This window comes from Pygocentrus nattereri, chromosome 2, assembly GCF_015220715.1.
Source record: "Pygocentrus nattereri isolate fPygNat1 chromosome 2, fPygNat1.pri, whole genome shotgun sequence".
In the NCBI taxonomy this organism is placed as follows: Eukaryota; Metazoa; Chordata; class Actinopteri; order Characiformes; family Serrasalmidae; genus Pygocentrus; species Pygocentrus nattereri.
Window position 1 is genome coordinate 26,531,006 of NC_051212.1, and position 16,880 is coordinate 26,547,885.

Genomic DNA, 16,880 nt, shown 5'->3' on the forward strand with positions numbered 1-16,880 from the left:
TGCATACAAAAGAGTATGATTGGGCAGAGTGATGGCTCCCAAGCAGGATGTCACTTAGGGTCCCCATGCTAGTTACTACTTAGTGTTTGCTTTTATTTAAGTATTTTGTTCGTAAAGTTAATCTGCTTTTTCCTCAGGTACATTTAGTCATTTACATTTAGTTGCTAATTCCTGTTTATGTTTCATTTCATTATGTTAGGTTGATGACAGCATTCTGACTATTTCGTGATTATTGACAACTCTCACTTTTGAGACTTCATTACTTTATTATCTATGGTGATACTCCTATAGTGCCTATAGTGGTTTGACCTAGTACTTTTGTACTTCTGCTCAAGTTGTTTTAGGAAAAGTACGTTTACTTGTTTAGTCATTTTCTTCAGAGAAGTAACAGCACTTTTACTTGAGCATGGGTTTAAGCAACCCACCTCTGACTACAATGACCCCCTGGTTAAAGCCAGGAATAACCATACAGCAGGAGGATGATACCGTGCATACAGTGGCTTTCCTTAAATGGACATGGGCGTACCTTAAAGTGGGTATTAAAATAATCCAGCCAATGAGAGGCGCCCACGTTCGTCGGCAAAGCCTCCACAAACACGGACGTGAGATCGGCCTGAGCAGCCACTCACCGCGCTGAAATGTAAGGCGATTTGAATTCTACGCCCAAGGAGCTCAAACGAAGTCTCTGAAGCACAAAGTTGACAGCTGTCGGTGGCGTTCACTATCGTCCCTCTTGTCATCTAAAGTCCATAGAAAACTCACCGTACACTCCGACACGGTCCTGCTCGTAAGAGCGGGTGAACAGAAAAGCGTATCGGAACCTAAGTGCTTGGGCTGTGTTGTGGCTGTCGGAATTATTTGGTAGCAGCACACTGAGATGTCTACCTGTCGTCGGCGCGCTGATGTTTAGGCTGGATGTGGGGATTTTGTGATTAAATGTTGCGATATTCGTTGTAGGGAGTTGTTAGTTGTGTACTTGCAGGAGCTTAAAGATATAAGGAGGAAGTGTGACATTTGAAATGATGGAGCCGGGACGGCGGAGAGGTGTGAGCAGCCTGGTGTCCTCTCTGTCCCTGCTCTGTGTGGTGCTGGACCTGCAGCTGGACGGTAGGACTGTTTACTGTTTATTCAGCTCCGAGTTACTGACTTACTGAGTTACTGCTTCAGCTCACAGTAAAACACCAAAAACATCACTGATTTTTAGTCTGGAGCGTTGCGCTTTTAGAAGAATGACTCGGTCTGATGCCGGAACTGGCTAAACCCTCTGGGCATTCTCTCAGGCCTTTTGAAAGTTTGTCACAATATCAGATTTATCCAAAATAAAGGTTTTTCGAAGTTATTCAGGGCGCTTTCTGTGCTGTCTTCTCAAGCTGGAATCCTTGAGCTGGACAGCGAGGAAACATCCAATGCCAATAAGTTATGAAACCTAATATTAGGTTACTTACTCAGCTGTCAGGGCGCTCTGTGATTCAGCATTCAGATTTGCCCTTTATAGTATTTTGCTTAACTAGTTAGGTTAGCTAGCGAAGACTGGTTTGTGTTTACGTAGTTGGTTAAGGCCCTCTTTAATAGCCCATTCATAAACCGATTTATTAAACGACTCATTCTGCCAGGTGTGATTTGCCGGTTACTTGTTGTCTAGTTTCTGTTAGCACTGGGCAGTATGGCACAAAACGAAACACTATGGTCCTTAAAGACATTTTCACAATATCTAGTTTTTCTGACGTCTGATTAGTTGGAACAAAAAAGCCCCAGTAGTGTCAAAATTATGAGTATAATGGCTTTTATTCAGTAAAACAGAACTAGCCATGTTCTGTATGCTGGTGTCATGATGTATTGATGATATCCACAATGTGCTGTGTTTGAAGAACTTTCAGTAATACTTAGTGGGGGGAAAAGGCTTTAAGGAGTGCATGAGTTTTTTCATTGCCTGCCTGTATTTTGTTTAATAAATTATGTTGTACTAGTTAGTTTCACTTGTGTTTCAGGTGTGTTGGGTGTCTCTCCTGTGGAGATTGAGCAGCACCTGGAAATGGGCCGCAAGCTGCTGGCAGCAGGACAGCTGGCTGAGGCCCTGTCCCATTATCACTCTGCTGTTGGTGAGACATTTGCACACACATGTACATACAGTGAACTTCATGTAAAGGAAATTTGAATATTAGGGTTATTTGGTCAGGAGATGTTTCTGATAATGTTAGAAAAGTGTTGTGCAAAATGTGTAGTGTATTGTTATCTGCCTGGAAAGGACACATGACCTGTTGTTCTTTCACTTTCATTTCTCCCATTTAGAAAGTGATGGAACATTTGTGTTGTTTGAAAAGTAACAAAGTTACATATTGTGCTTGCATTAACACGTGTTTTTGGTGATTTGATCGCATTGAGGATTCACTTGACCATATGAAAAGCCTGGCTTAAACACCCTCAGGATGCACTGTGATCAGATTATGGTCAGATCACTCCCATCACATTTAGAGGCGATGATGGATCTTGACCACAATTGACATAGTTGTAAATGGTATGCGTTTTTGGCCACACAATGAATGAAGTTTATTCAGATACGGTCTTTGCCTGAAACCCATGTTAGTCCAAGGTGTAAACAGTCTCTTTGTGTTTCTTTCATTTTTTTCTTTTCCTGCTTAAACAACACTGCACCGTGTATTTTACGTAAAATCCTGTATGTCTATAATGGCTTATTATTTCTTGACCTTTTTATCAGGATAATTATGTTGTTCAAAACTGTCTTCTAATATACTGTAACCATAAACAGAGGGTGACTCAAAGAACTACCTGACTTACTACAAACGTGCAGCTGTGTTTCTGGCCATGGGGAAATCTAAATCAGCTCTGCCTGATCTGACTCGGGCTATCCAGCTCAAACCAGACTTCCTAGCCGTAAGTTTATTAAGTGGCTTGTTATTAGAGAAGGTGATAAAACAATGATAATAATTTAAATATACAATAAATGTATGGTGCATATTTTACATAAGTGTATTTGTCTTGAACAGACTAATTCGGTTTTAGGTCTGTAACATACTTGACCTTTCTTGTGGTCTGTGTGTTTTCAGGCTCGGATACAGAGAGGAAATATTCTCCTGAAGCAGGGGAATACTCAAGAAGCCAGAGAGGACTTTGAAGCAGTAGTGAGTTGATTAGTTTGTCCTCATCTTTTCAGCTTTGACATTACATCTGTGCACTGTTCTGTCCCATAACATCCACGTTCCTTCCTCTTTATAGTTGCTGCGCTCCCCAGACCAGGAGGAGGCACAAAATCAGCTCCACAAAGCTGAGGAGCTAGAAGAGCTCCAGGAGGAGGCACACAAAGCCCATCACCGTGGAGATTATACCACCACCATCCAGGTGCTGGACCGTGTTATAGAGGTGAGTTACAAAGGCACAGTTCAGGGTTTACTCACAATTTAAAGGAATGGTTCAGTGAAAGTTTCAAACATTTGCATATTTGCTGCTTAGTATATAGTCTGGCAAAAAAATCTAATTTTAAACAGTTTTCTGTTGACCCCATATGTAGTTAAACACTTGAGAAATGTTTGTTCAAACTAGATGTGAAATCACCAAATCTTTTTTGTAAATACAACCCCATTTCCAAAAGTTGGGATGCTGTGCAGAATGTAAATAAAAATAGAATGCAATGATGTGCAAATCATGTAAACCATATTTTTAAAGGAAAATGGTATGAAGACAACATCAAATGTTGAAACTAAGAAATTTAATTGATTTTTTTTTAAAGATATATGCCCATTTTTAATTTGCTACCAACAACACATTCCAAAAAAGTTGGGATGGGGCACTGTGCTGCATCACCTCTTCAACAAATCAGTAACTCTGTAAGCATTTGGCAACTGAGGAGGGCCAGTTGCTGTAGTTTTGAAAATGAAATGTTTCATCATTCTTCTTTGATGTAGGTTTGTTTGATTTGTTGTATTTTCCTTTCATAATCTACCAAATGTTTTCAGTGGGTGACAGGTTTGGTCAGTAGGCAGGCCGGTATAGCATCCAGATTTTTTTTATACAGAGCCATGCTGTTGTAAAACATGCTGAATGTGATTAGTCATTGTCTTGCTGAAATAATCAAGGCCTTCCCTGAAAAAAGACATCGACGATTTGTTTTAACAGACAGTGGTTTTCAGAAATGTCTTCAGAAATGTTTCTGATCCCATGCAGTGATTTCCACTACAGAATCATGTCTGTTTTTAATGCAGTGCTGGGGCCCAAAGTTCACAGCCAACAAATACCGGTTTTTGGCCTTGTCCCTTTTATACAGATATTTCTCCAGATTATCTAAATCTTTTAATGTTATTGTGTACCGTAGATGATGATAAATCAAAAGTTCTTTGCTATTTTATGTTGGGAAATGTTGTTATTCAATTGTTGTACTAATTGCTTACACAGTCTTTCACCCAGTTGTGAACCACTCCCCATCTTTACTTCTGAAAGACCTCTCTGGGATGCTTTTATTTTATTATTTATACCCAATCATGTTACTGACCTCTTGCCAATTAACCACAAGGTGTTTTTGGCATTAAATTCAAAATGGGCATACATTTGAAAAAATTGACTGTTTTGGAAGAAAACATTAACTCAATTATGCTCATGAACAAAACTAAAAATTATAGGAATTCTTTTATTTGTCTTCATCAGGCCTTAGACTGTATGAAAGTATACTTCTAATATCTGCTGTAGGAAAAGAGAGCAGTAATTTTCATATGACATTTATCCTCCCCTTTAGCTTTCACCTTGGGATCCAGAGTCCCGGGAGATGAGAGCTGAATGCTATATACGCCTTGGGGAACCAAGGAAGGCCATATTAGATCTGACACCTGCAGCCAGACTCAGGACAGACAACCGAGCAGCCTTCCTGAAACTTAGTCGCCTGCTATACGACCTGGGAGAACACCATAACTCACTTAGGTACACATAAATACAGTTAATAAACACATACACACATGTATCACCACAATAAATTGGGTACCAAAGTTTTGTAATACTCCGATGTAGAAGGCATATTTTACATGTACCATCACTAAATATTCCAGGATTTGTCTCTCTTAAAATTTGAAACATTCCAGGCTTCAGTTAAATAACATACTATTAAACTCCATGCTGAATCTTTCCGCTCCCTTTCTCTGCTCTGCCTGTTTGGCCTACAGTGAGATTCGAGAGTGTCTGAAGCTGGATCAGGATGATAAGGAATGTTTTGCACACTACAAGCAGGTGAAAAAGCTTAGCAAGCAGATGGACTCTGCAGAAGATCTCATCTCAGAACAGAGGTGAGCATATCGTGCATAATCTCCTTCATCCTCTGGTTTGCTCCGTTGCAAGAAGACTTTCCACCCACATTACTTTGTATAACCACAAACCTGATCATAGATCAGTGAAAAAGGACATCATCTCTTCAGTTCACTGTAAACCTCATGTCAGTTTGAAAGAGCACATCAGAAATGTACTAAATATTTTTGCTATTTTGACAGAAGCCTATGTCTCAAAAATGTCTATGAAGTTTGTAAAAAATGAGAAAAGCTTTAATTTATATTATATTTATAGTACGTTATTTTAGGCCATCTGTTTAAGCATTAGTCATGAAATGTTCATCACTTGTGATTTTTAAATGTAAAAAAAAATTCATCTCTTAAGTCTCTCTTATATTTTACAGTATACTGAAATTATTTTATCATTATATCTATGTTTATGTGACAGATATCAAGAAGCAATAGACAAGTATGAGTCTGTTATGAGGACAGAGCCAAATATTCCATTCTATACCACCAAAGCCAAGGAAAGGATCTGCTTCTGTCTAGTGAAGGTATGTAATATTCTGGACATATGTTATGACCTACTGTGGCATTGGCAGTGACTCAAATGCTTTTAGAGCACTAAGTACATCAGCCATTTTTCTCTTTTATAAAATGTAATTCTTGTTTGATTTTGATGGCACTAAATTTCCAGCAATACCCAAAACATCAGCAGTGTTAAAAACAAAAACTCATACATAATGAGCATAATTCATGCCTGCTGCTCATTATTAAGCAAAACATGGACTGGTAACTGTACAGTGCTCTGCACAAATATTGGCACCCCTGGTAACTGTGAACAAAATGAGCTGTAAATTACTTATCCTTTATGACCTTTCATTCAAAATATTAGCAAAAATCTAACCTTTTATTTAAAATATAAAGGTTAAAAAAATAAATCTGGTCACAAAATAAATATTTATATTTATTATTATTATTATTATTATTATTAAGTCTGTAGGCACCCCTAGATATTCTTATATATATATAAGAATAGCTAAACAGTTGAAAATGCCCATTTCTACCATCAATAAGTATTTATAAAATTTTAAGTTTTAAGCTTTTTTATTTATTATAGAAAAGATTAAAACAACTACATGTTATAAACCTGTAGGGAAAAGGACAGTGAGGATGGTTCAAGGGGACAAAGAATCTAGTTTAAGAAATTAGTTGGGTCTTGGGGTCACAACATCTCCCAAACTATAGAAGTTGTCTGGGGGGTTGCCAGTAAAAAAGCCTCTGCTATCAAGGACCAACAGAATCAAGTGCCTTCAACTTGCCAAACATTAGTGGAACTTTTAGTAGGACAGTGTTTTATGGTCAGATGAGACCAGAGTGGAGGTTTGGGTTTTTTTGTTTTTTTTTTTGGTAGAAAAATACCTCATCCCCACTGTGAAGCATGGTGGTGGATCTGCGATGTTGTGGGTCTTTTTTACGTCCCAAGGCCTTGGACAGTTTATTCCGATAAATTATTTGGATACTCCTGTAGAACAGTGATCCAAAGCATGCTTGAAAATCAGCATAAAAATGGTTCACTGACCAGAATTAAGATTTTTCCATGATCATCCTAGTCCTCTGACCTAAACCCCATTAGAAAACCTGTGGGATGAGTTCAGTGAACTCAAATTCTGAAGATCTGGAGAGATTCTGTAAGGAGGAATGGTCTCAGATACTTTACTATGTGTTCTCCATACTCATGAAGTGTTATAGCAGAAGAGTTGTTATCTTTGCAAAGGGAGGCTGCACAAAGTATTAAATGAAGAGATGCTAATAGTTTTGGCGCAGACAGATTTTGTGATGAGATGTAGGGTTTTTTTCAGTCATTGTGCTTATTGTTTGTTTTGCTAGTATTTAGAATGAAACATCAAACGAATGAGAAATCAAGAAAGTTATTTAGGCTTGTTTTAGCTCATGTTTTCCACGTGTGCCAATATTTGCAATTACTGCAAACATAGACCGAAATTTAAATTTGTAGCTTCATCAGGTTACTTTTTTTTCGATTTTTGTTCCCTGCAATGTTCAGTGTTTTTCAGATGTCTACAGCTGAGAAGATGTGTTCAGAGAACTCAGTCTCAGAAAACTAGTGTTTTTTGTGTGTGTGTGTGTGTGTGTGTGTGTGGCTGGTAAATGCTAACACAGGTTGATGTTGTCTTAAATAGTTTAATGATCCATTCAGTTACAGCCATAGAAAACATTAAACTGCATTTATGCATTTGTAATGGGAATTAAAGCGGGGGACCGGGAAAATAATCCCAGGTCATTTAATTGCTATCCTGACAAAAGATGCAACTTAAAGTATCTAATCCCTATCCCTTGTGTATCATGTATGTGCTTATAAATAATAAATGGGGCATACACTACAATTCAAAACGTGACATTGTGAATATGCTCAGTATCGGCTGCATTCTGTTACAGCTGCACTGCATATGATTTTTCGTTAAAATTAAATGTTGCAAGTAAGTAGCATTACTGAATCAAGAGAAAACACTGGTCCATGTGCTGCTGTGAGTCGCTCTGTAAAGGCTGAAATAGTAACTAGTCAGATTTCTCAGGAGTTTTTTGTACTGCATCACACATTTGCCCATATTAACACACCAACTCAAAAAGAAAGTCCAACTCAACGTTTAGGCCTCAAATGTAAAATGAACAATCATACTGAAGATGTATACTATAGTACATCATTCACTTACTTCCTTCACCAAGTTTTGACTGAGTTCTCTTTGGCTGCGTTTACACAGCAGGTAAAAGTGGCCCAAATCTGATCTTTTTCCTCATATGTGAAACAGATGTGTCATTTGTGTATCACTGTGAACAGCAAAAAAAAAAACACAGTGAATCTGACATTTTCTATTTCGATTTGAGACGCTTTCATATGCGGTACTGAAATCCAATCCATATTTGATCTGCGGGAGTGCGACTCGGTCTGAAAAGCCAGATCAGAATTCATGCGACTTTTACGTCAGTACAACTCGACATTCATCATAATTTAGTGCTGCTGAGACTCAAACTTTTAGGCTGATGTTTCTATACCAAAAAATAGAAACTCATTGCAGCCGCTCCGGGATCAAAGAGGATTCAGACGAAACGGCTGGGCGCAGCCAGAGGAGAGCGAGGCTGCTGCATTCAAAAGAGTCTGAGGACATGAACCAAAGAAGTGGCCGTGGCCGAATAACATGCCCTTTTTACGGCGAACTCGAACACATTCTGGGTGATGAGCCCAGCTGGCAACCTTTGGGACATAATGTGATGCTGGCAAAGACGAAACTGAAAGCTCCGGGAGCAACCAGCGTTCTCTGGCGGTCATGACAGTTTACCACTGGATGAGCCACTTGAAGCATGTTCTTTTGTGCATGTGGGTCAGTTTAGGAGCTGATCTTTCACTCATATCGCACAAATCACATTTAAAAGATAAAATGAACAGCCAAACAATAAGATCAGATTTGGTGAGAAAATCTGATTCGGACCACTTTTACCTGCTGTGTAAACGTAGCCTTTGAGTACTCTTTTAATGTGTTTGCAATCACCAGTTTCATCCACTCTGGTAGGGAGTCCAGAGCACAACCAATGTTACAAAATGCTTTTCCACATTTTGATGCAGTTACTCATTTACACCAGAGAGGTCTGCAAATTCCCAAATTGTACATAGTGTAGCTTTAATTATGACGCTTAATACAGTTGCATTGCATGAACACCAAAGGTTGCTGTCCATTTAACCCACCAGCACATTCACCAGAACATTCAGTGTTATGTCTTTCTTCGAGCTCCAGGCCACACATATTCCCACTTGCATTAATAGGTTGTGTAATGATATGAATACAGTCATCATTTTGTTTAAAACGTGAGAATATCAATTTGTGAACCCAGTACATATTTAAACAAACTTATTTTGGGGTAGTATATGCTTACCTTGACAGAAAGGGTCTTAATTATTTCCTGGTTATCTGTAGTTTTTTCTTTAGATCATGTTCTGTGTCCAATTTTATAGGTTGAATACAGTGTCTCACTTTTCTGTTGTATCTCTGTTTCTCTCTTTTTTTCTTGTGGTCTCTGCAGATTAAGGAGGCAGAGCTGGCATTGGACACGTGTTCAGAGGCCCACCAGAGAGACCCTCAGAATATCCACATCCTCAGAGACAGAGCCGAGGCCTATATCCAACTTCAGGACTATGAGAAAGGTAAAATCTCTTTTATAGTTAGGTTTATTTAAAAGAGAACTCCTGTCAAACCTATTTACTGTCTATGAGGGATGATGTGCTCTTCCTCTATATCTGTTATTATTTGTCGTCTTCTTCTCTCAGCTGTGGAGGACTATCAGGAGGCGCGGGAGTTTGACCAGGACAACCAGGAGATCCGTGAGGGTCTAGAACGTGCACAGAAACTCCTGAAGCTTTCGCGCAAGAGGGACTACTACAAAATCCTGGGAGTGAGTCGGTATGGACATGCTGTCAAACTTAATATATGCGCATCTAATACTACTATGGTTTTCTATCAGCAGTTGTTCTTGTACATTCTTTATGCACTTGCTTTTAATAAGATCTACATTATTCCAAGGTCTAATCCGTTTTACACTCTTTGTTCTTAGGAGTGCTAACAAACAGGAAATCATTAAAGCATACAGGAAACTGGCACAGCAGTGGCATCCAGACAACTTCCAGTCTGAAACGGAAAAGAAGGAGGCTGAGAAGAAGTTCATTGACATTGCTTCAGCTAAGGAGGTCCTAACAGATCCAGGTAACTTGTGACTTATTATTAAATTAACAATCTAATTAAAACAGGCCAGCTAATGCAAGCTCATGTTTTTAGACGTTTATGTTCACATAATAAGAATGAATCAGACACATGCTAAACAATTTCACAATTACTCAAATGCATGAGAATGCAGCAATCCACCAGGCTGTTCCTAAGTTCGGTTTCTTTTTATTCTTCAGAGATGCGTCAGAAATTTGACTCGGGCGAAGACCCCTTGGACCCTGAGAACCAGCAGGGAGAAGGAGGAAGAGGAGAGTGGCCCTTTGGTTTCAACCCCTTCCAGGGTGGAAACTTCCACTTCAAATTCCACTACAACTAGTATGGCTAAACCATGGGATACTGTTGATACTACAGTAGTAACGGACAGTGGAATGGACTCATCAAAAAGCCCCAAATGAGGGCTGGGAAGAGGAATGCATTTATTCTTCAAACTGATTTACAGTTGGCTCTTATCAAATGGTTGCTTGTGAGCCAGTTTTGACTTGAATATGCAGGCTGTTCTGCACTTCTTAAGGAATCAGTCACTTTTATGTGATAGGAAAATTGTTTGACGGGTGTTTTGCTTGACGCCGTGCAGTAAATGGCTGTGATGAATGAAGTCTAATTTAGTTTGGAGTATTTTTGAGGCTGAAGAACTTTATCGGCTGACCCTCACTCTGTGGCATTTTTAGCACACCTTGTTTTTGCATTCATGCTACATCTCGTTCTCTCTTGTTCTCTCTCTCGTTCTCTCTCTCTCTCTCTCTCTCTCTCTCTCTCTCTCTCTCTCGTTCTCGCTCTCTCTCGCTCTCTCTCTCACACATCTGTATGCTACTCTACTGCCCTCCAGGTTTTCTCTAACTGAGTACTTGATAAATTCTGTTTTCAGTATATATGGAGTCATGTATTTGTGACAGAAATGTCACATACTGGCCTTTTTAACATTCAGTTCAGACACTCCAGTCTTCACCGTGTTAAATCAGTATTGCACGTGTCCACTTAATGAGTTTATTTTGCAAGGCAGACAATGACATGCTCTTTTCTGTTCAAATGAGGTTGATCATGCTTCTTTTTGAAACCTTTTTGGCCACCTTTTGTTTTCTGTTTCTTTTCTGTTGTCTGTTCCTGTTGCAAACAGCAGAACTGGCTGTTAGTGTTACTAGGTTTTCTCTGTCAGTTTCTTTCCAAATTGGCTACAGAGCCTCAAATCATAGCATTGCCATAGTCCAAAACACTGTTGAACCTTCCGTGGAACTGTCCCAACATTATTTACAGATTTGTACTTTAGAGATATCAACCAGTTATTTCATTTTAGCACTCCAAGCTGTTACAGACTAAATGAGATATTATAATTATATTGCAGAGAAAAAGTGGGAAATTTGTCATTTTGTCTAATGCAGTTGCCATGATTAGACGCTAGGTAGCTGACTGGTCTTCTCTTGGTGCCCTATCAATGCCTATATCAACGTGCCAATGCAGCTTCCCCTTTGAATTAAATGGATCAATTATCTGGGTTTTCCAAGTGGTATTTATGCCTGCAGTTAGTTATTTTATGCTTTCTTAGGATGAATTTGTTCATTTGGAACTGCTTTTCAGGCGGATTATTTAAAATAAGAGAACGTTTAGAATGATCCTGTCTAAGTGTCGTTCTTCACCCAGCCTGACAGACACAGCCACCCTCAAATGCAGCCTTTATTGTTTGATATTTATAATTTTCGGCTATGCGAGAGCAGAGTAACAGGAGTAAGGCACTCAGCAATAGAAATGGGAAACAGTATAAACCTTATCAACATTATAAATAATAAAAATTAAAGCTAAATCTCTAGACTATTTACAGGAAAATAAGGATAATAATAAAACAAAATAGCAGTTGCATAGGAATATGTATTGCACAATGCAGAATGTTCGCATTCTGAATGTAAGTGTATATTGTACATGTACTGTATAGGAGTTTTAAATATTTAAGAATAATTACTGTAAAGCATTCCTTTTGTCATGCAAATTTAGTGCAGTTGAAGTTTATTTCTGTAGATAAACTCTTAACAACAGTTTGCTGAGAGGAAAAAAATAAGATAGAAGTGAATGCCGTAGCTCTGTGTACATGAAATTACCTGTGTGAATAAGTGTAATTATCTTTTTTCTCAGGTTCCATAAAGCAAAGTTTGCAGTTAACATTACTGCAGACTACAACTGATTGCTAACTGATTAAAAAAAAGTGTGTGTAATATATAAATATAATATTTTTTATATATATATATATATATATATATATATATATATATATATATATATGTGTGTGTGTGTGTGTGTGTGTGTGTGTGTGTGTGTATGTATATTAAAATTACACTATATACTTTTTATATATAGTATAAATACACATATATTTCGGTTGTGTTTCGCTCCTCAGCAGGTTAGACGCTGCTGCGGTTGCCACAGCAACAGTCGTGTGTACAGAGTTCAACAACAGTAAAATAATGGAGCCTCCGGGAGCTAAACTAGCTAACGTTAGCTAAATAGATAGCTAACTAACCTAGCTCGGTTACCGAAGTCCACTGCTGGTCTTGTACTTTACCCAAAATTATTGTGGTGTTCGTGCCCGTGTTTCTGTTGCTTTGCCAGTGCAATGGCAATGCGGAGGCCCAAGTATTTCACACCGATTGAAGTGTCCCTGCACAGCACAATAGGAGACCTGTGGGTTTCATATCTGGGAAAGGTTTACAACTTGACTCCACTGGTTGAAGAATATAAAGGTAAGCGGCTTGGCGAGTTTCTCTCGCTGAAGAAAACGACACTATAATAATCTGCTGCATTCAAAGTATGAAGTAGGCTGTCTAGCGATATGCTTGGACTGTACATTAACTCAAGTCTATCCGCTTCGACCACACCTAACGCTGTTTTACTCCGTGTTTGTTTTGTAGGCAACGTACTTTTGAAACCGATTATTGAATGTGCTGGGAAGGACATCAGTCACTGGTTTGACCCAAAAACGAAAGATGTAAGCGATTTACCACAACATATGCTTGTTTGCGGTATAGGGAGCCTATAGCTCTACACCCATCATTTACTCACTGCGTTTTTTGTTAGCACGAAACTTATAGAATGAAAATGACTGTCCGTTTACTCAGATTCGTACCCATATCGATCCATTATCTGGCTGTGTGAAATACTACACCCCTAGGGGGCGCTTCGTGCATGTGCCCCCTCCCTGCCCTCGCACGGATTGGGCTAATGATTTCGGGAGGCCGTGGTGGAGGGATAGCCGCTACGAGGTGGGCCTGCTGTCCACTAAGACCCGCTGGATCCGCATTATCAACACCCTCACCTCACAGGAGCAAAGACTGGAGGTAGGCATCTCTGACTACCTGTCCCAAAAAGTACAACTCTCACAACTCTTTCCAGCACCCCAGACCCCCCCCCCCCCCCCCCCCCCCCCTCACAACCCAGAAGGACAAACTGATTTGAAAGTGTGTGGTGTGAGAACCAGTTAGAGGGATATAAAGCCCCCAGCTCTGGGCTATAGAGCAGTCGAACAATGCTCTTTGGAGTGATCGAGCACCATAGAATAACTTTGGGATGAATAATGTTTGTGATGCAGAACTACTCATCCACAGAAGTACCTGACCTCACCAGTGATCTTGTGGCTGAATGTAATCAAATCCTCACATAGATTGTCCAATCTAGTGGAAAGTCTTCTTAGATGAGTAGAGACTACAAATATCCATGATTTCAGAAGAAATGTTGGATGTATAGAGCACACAAACAGTTATGAACGACTGTATCTGTTATTTTGCTTTTGTCAAGTAGTTGCACTGTGCTTTTGCATGCTGAAGAGGGCAGGATCGGTCTATTCTTCTGTTCCTCTCACCCCCCCCCCCCCTTTTTTTCCTCTCTGCTTTACTCAGTTTCCCCTCCCTTCGCTTTCTGCATCTCATTCTCCTGCTTGACAAAGGGAAATGTTACTGATGTTGTGCCTCTGGGCATGCAAGTGGTCCAAGACTGGGCTGGTGCTTTAGCCCTGCAGTCCAGTGGCCACCAGGCTCTCTGCAGGGTGGGAAAGCACACTCCTGCTACATGCCCCATCTGGCATCGGGCTATTTTGCATGGTCCAAAGGCTTAGCAGAGCATTCCTATTGTCTTTCTCTTATACCCTCCCAACCACCCCCTTTCTGTACTCTCCCCTTTCCCCCCTCCCTCTCCAGTGGTTCTTGGCAGAGCACCACCATTGGATAAAACTGACACAAATTCCTTCCCTCTCTTTTGGGAGATCCAGGAGGCTCTGCTTATATAATTCATATAAGTGAAGGAATTTGGCAGAATCCATTTTGCCTGAAGGATGAAAAAAACTCTTAGTTTGCATTGTATTATGAATATATAACATCAGGAATATGGCTGGTACCTAAATATTTTCTCTGTCTTTGTTCTCTGGCGAGGTATGTTCTGAGGAAACTCTAGATGAGATTTTGCAGCGTTACCTGCGCTACAACTCCCATGCGGCCAGCTACACCTGGAAGCACAACGGTGTAAATCTGGACATGAGCGAGACCCTAAGTGAAAACGGCATCCCAGACGAGGATGAGGAATTCTACCAGTGTCGCATGGATCGTGACCTCTACACTCCATCCATATGTCTTTACTTCAATGATGACCTAACTGAACCTTGAATTTAGATCAATATTGCATTCTAAGAGTGGATGTTTTAACATACTGCAGTATCCTTATCATAAGTTGTAATTGTGTTACAGTGCAGCATTATAACAGCAGTGTTCAGTGTCTCCCGAATTCTTGACCCCATTATTGTATTTTCCCCAAATGAACATTATTAATTAAAAGACCGTAACACACAGTACCATAGTACCACGACACCTTATGTTACCATAATGATGACTGACAGTTGCCATGGTAAATTTTCATATAAATTTCAGTAGCTGGTGTTTCAGAACATTAGCTCTGCATCAAACACGACGTTCATAATAACAATAATTCATGATGTTTTTGTGCTCACAGTTTACTATAGACGGATTACTTTTATATTGCTTTGTGTAGTTTTTGCATCATTTCTAATAAGTAGCTCTCACGTGAGAACTGAAGCTGATGTACTGACATCTCAACGCTTAACAAGACCTCTATTGTAAGTTAATTGCATATCATTCAAGGCAGGAATTACTTGTTGATCTTCAAGGATGAAACCCACACAGCTGATACCCTTTGAAACAGAATGCAGAAAGATCTTGTGGAGAAAGAGGTGATCAACAGAGTTGTTGTACAAAAGTATCTGCTCAGTTTGCTCCTCAGGTCTCTAATCTGGCCCCTTTTTATTTAAAGGCGAATAAGCAACTGACTTGTTCCATCCTCGCTTTAAATGGTTAATTTTTAAGCAACACAATCTGATGTAAATCTGGGCATGGCTGCAGCACAGCTCCCCCAACAGCCCCCCCCCCCCCCCGCCCCTTTCTTTCCAGCCTCCAGCCAGACGAGACCACAGCGCAACCCTTTCGCTCCGAAATAGTTTTTCATACATCGGCGGGGGCCTTTAAGACTATTAAGGTAGCCATATTTGTTAGATTTGCGCGGCTCTGCAGTGCAGAAAGAGTGTGAGAGTGAACACCAGCGTCCGCGTGCACTCTCAGAAAAAACACACATATATACACACACACGCGAGAGAGAGAGAGAGAGAGAGAGAGAGACAGCAGCCAAGTCGGAGAGAGAGAGAGAGAGAGAGAGAGAGAGAAAAAGAGTTAACGAGTTAAAATACAACTTAGACTGAGCTGTACACCCCCTTTCTGCTGGAACAATGTGAATGTTTTTGAGGAGGGAGGGGAAACGGGAGAGAGAGTGCGAGAAAGAGAGAGTGAGTGAGAGAGAGAGAGAAAGGAGGAGGAGGGGGGGCGTTCTGAAATAATATAGTCAGCCATTTTTTATGTAAGGGGATTTTTCTTATTGGGGGGGTTGTTAAAAAATAAATATAAGGGCGGCCATCTTTGTTTCTCTGCCTTGTAGTGTAAAATATTCCAAAGCGCCCCCCCACTTTTTCCCCGTGTGTCGATTTGAATATTCAATAAATATCATAATTCGGAAGGAATAGACTTTTTGATCTCGAGGACGGGGTCGCTGACAGGAATATAATGTCCTCTCCTCTCCGTTCTTGTGAGGAAGATGAGGGCATGGCGGTTAATTCCGAGGGAGGAGATTTTGATGAAGAAGAAGAAGACGACGGGGACCTGGACGAGAACGCAAGCGACATAAACTCGCCGGCGGCGCCTAGAGAAACTGCAGCAGCCCTCGCCGCGCCAGGTACCGTGCAGACACGGGGGAGCTGCGGGGAGCGCGCCGAGGAGAAGGCGACAGACCGCGCGCAGCATTTAGCTTTACCCTCACCCAGAAATAAAAAGTGTGACCCGTAACATGGGGGACAACATCTGCGCTGAGCAGCCCGCTCGCCTGTAGCGCTGGCTCTCGGCGTTTCTGTGCTAGCCGAAGCTTAGCCTCTAGATAAACCCCGGTGGAGTTTAGAGTTTAACTAAAGTTTCCAGGTGCCCCACTGAGCTGCGTCCCGTTCGCTCGGTTCAGCCGCTTTATCCCACTTTCGAAAATGTTGCTATTGTCTTCTCGGTGTCTGAGCACTTCATGAACGCCGCCGCCACGTAGGTAATCGCTCTGAGGTTTTCGTGAAGCCACCCGAGGCTGTGTCTGCATGAGCGGGCAGCAGGGCAGCCCGAGCCGCCGAGTGGCGAGCGCCGTAGCGGCACTGCGGGAGCGTGCGGAGCTCACAGGACTACCGGTTGATTGAGACAGTGGTGTTGTGACAGACTGTAAATAAACTTGACCCGACCCACTGTCACTCCGACCG

The 16,880-nt window shown here is 40.7% G+C and overlaps 3 protein-coding genes across 6 annotated transcripts in view; all 3 read left to right on the forward strand.

Annotated features, from left to right (window-relative positions):
• Positions 1–587: 587 nt before the first annotated feature.
• Positions 588–11,664, forward strand: dnajc3b (DnaJ (Hsp40) homolog, subfamily C, member 3b). Its single transcript, XM_017709860.2, has 12 exons — positions 588–1,107; positions 1,989–2,099; positions 2,768–2,892; positions 3,066–3,140; positions 3,235–3,378; positions 4,745–4,926; positions 5,166–5,285; positions 5,713–5,818; positions 9,360–9,480; positions 9,604–9,736; positions 9,888–10,036; positions 10,234–11,664. The coding sequence occupies exons 1-12, from the start codon at positions 1,020–1,022 to the stop codon at positions 10,371–10,373; spliced, it is 1,494 nt and encodes a 497-aa protein (XP_017565349.1). The 5' UTR covers positions 588–1,019; the 3' UTR covers positions 10,374–11,664.
• An 824-nt stretch (positions 11,665–12,488) lies between these two features.
• On the forward strand, positions 12,489–14,879 carry LOC108434590 (cytochrome b5 domain-containing protein 1). Of its 2 annotated transcripts, none has more exons than XM_017709831.2 (4): positions 12,489–12,783; positions 12,952–13,028; positions 13,159–13,377; positions 14,464–14,879. In XM_017709831.2, the coding sequence occupies exons 1-4, from the start codon at positions 12,657–12,659 to the stop codon at positions 14,692–14,694; spliced, it is 654 nt and encodes a 217-aa protein (XP_017565320.1). In that variant the 5' UTR covers positions 12,489–12,656; the 3' UTR covers positions 14,695–14,879. The 2 variants fall into 2 exon arrangements, with proteins under 2 accessions (XP_017565320.1, XP_037390283.1); XM_037534386.1 differs by having other exon boundaries at positions 14,459–14,631.
• Positions 14,880–15,944: 1,065 nt separating this feature from the next.
• chd3 (chromodomain helicase DNA binding protein 3) overlaps positions 15,945–16,880 on the forward strand; it is a 48,566-nt gene continuing 47,630 nt past the window's right edge. The window contains exon 1 of one of the 3 annotated variants that reach the window (XM_017709861.2): positions 15,945–16,324. In XM_017709861.2, the coding sequence (XP_017565350.1) occupies positions 16,156–16,324 (169 nt within the window). In that variant the 5' untranslated portion in view covers positions 15,945–16,155. The remainder of the gene's footprint in view (positions 16,325–16,880) is intronic. The other 2 variants (XM_017709863.2, XM_017709862.2) reach the window with 2 other exon arrangements.

What these genes read in the sequence shown, in the direction of transcription:
- dnajc3b (XM_017709860.2), top strand. Translation starts at nt 1,020, where the DNA reads ATGATGGAGCCGGGACGGCGGAGAGGTGTGAGCAGCCTGGTGTCCTCT. An exon ending in GAGAGGACTTTGAAGCAGTA is followed by an intron (nt 3,141 to 3,234) that starts GTGAGTTGATTA and finishes TCCTCTTTATAG; the next exon opens with TTGCTGCGCTCCCCAGACCA. An exon ending in GGAGGTCCTAACAGATCCAG is followed by an intron (nt 10,037 to 10,233) that starts GTAACTTGTGAC and finishes TTTATTCTTCAG; the next exon opens with AGATGCGTCAGAAATTTGAC.
- LOC108434590 (XM_017709831.2), top strand. Translation starts at nt 12,657, where the DNA reads ATGGCAATGCGGAGGCCCAAGTATTTCACACCGATTGAAGTGTCCCTG. An exon ending in TTGACCCAAAAACGAAAGAT is followed by an intron (nt 13,029 to 13,158) that starts GTAAGCGATTTA and finishes CCGTTTACTCAG; the next exon opens with ATTCGTACCCATATCGATCC. An exon ending in CACAGGAGCAAAGACTGGAG is followed by an intron (nt 13,378 to 14,463) that starts GTAGGCATCTCT and finishes TTCTCTGGCGAG; the next exon opens with GTATGTTCTGAGGAAACTCT.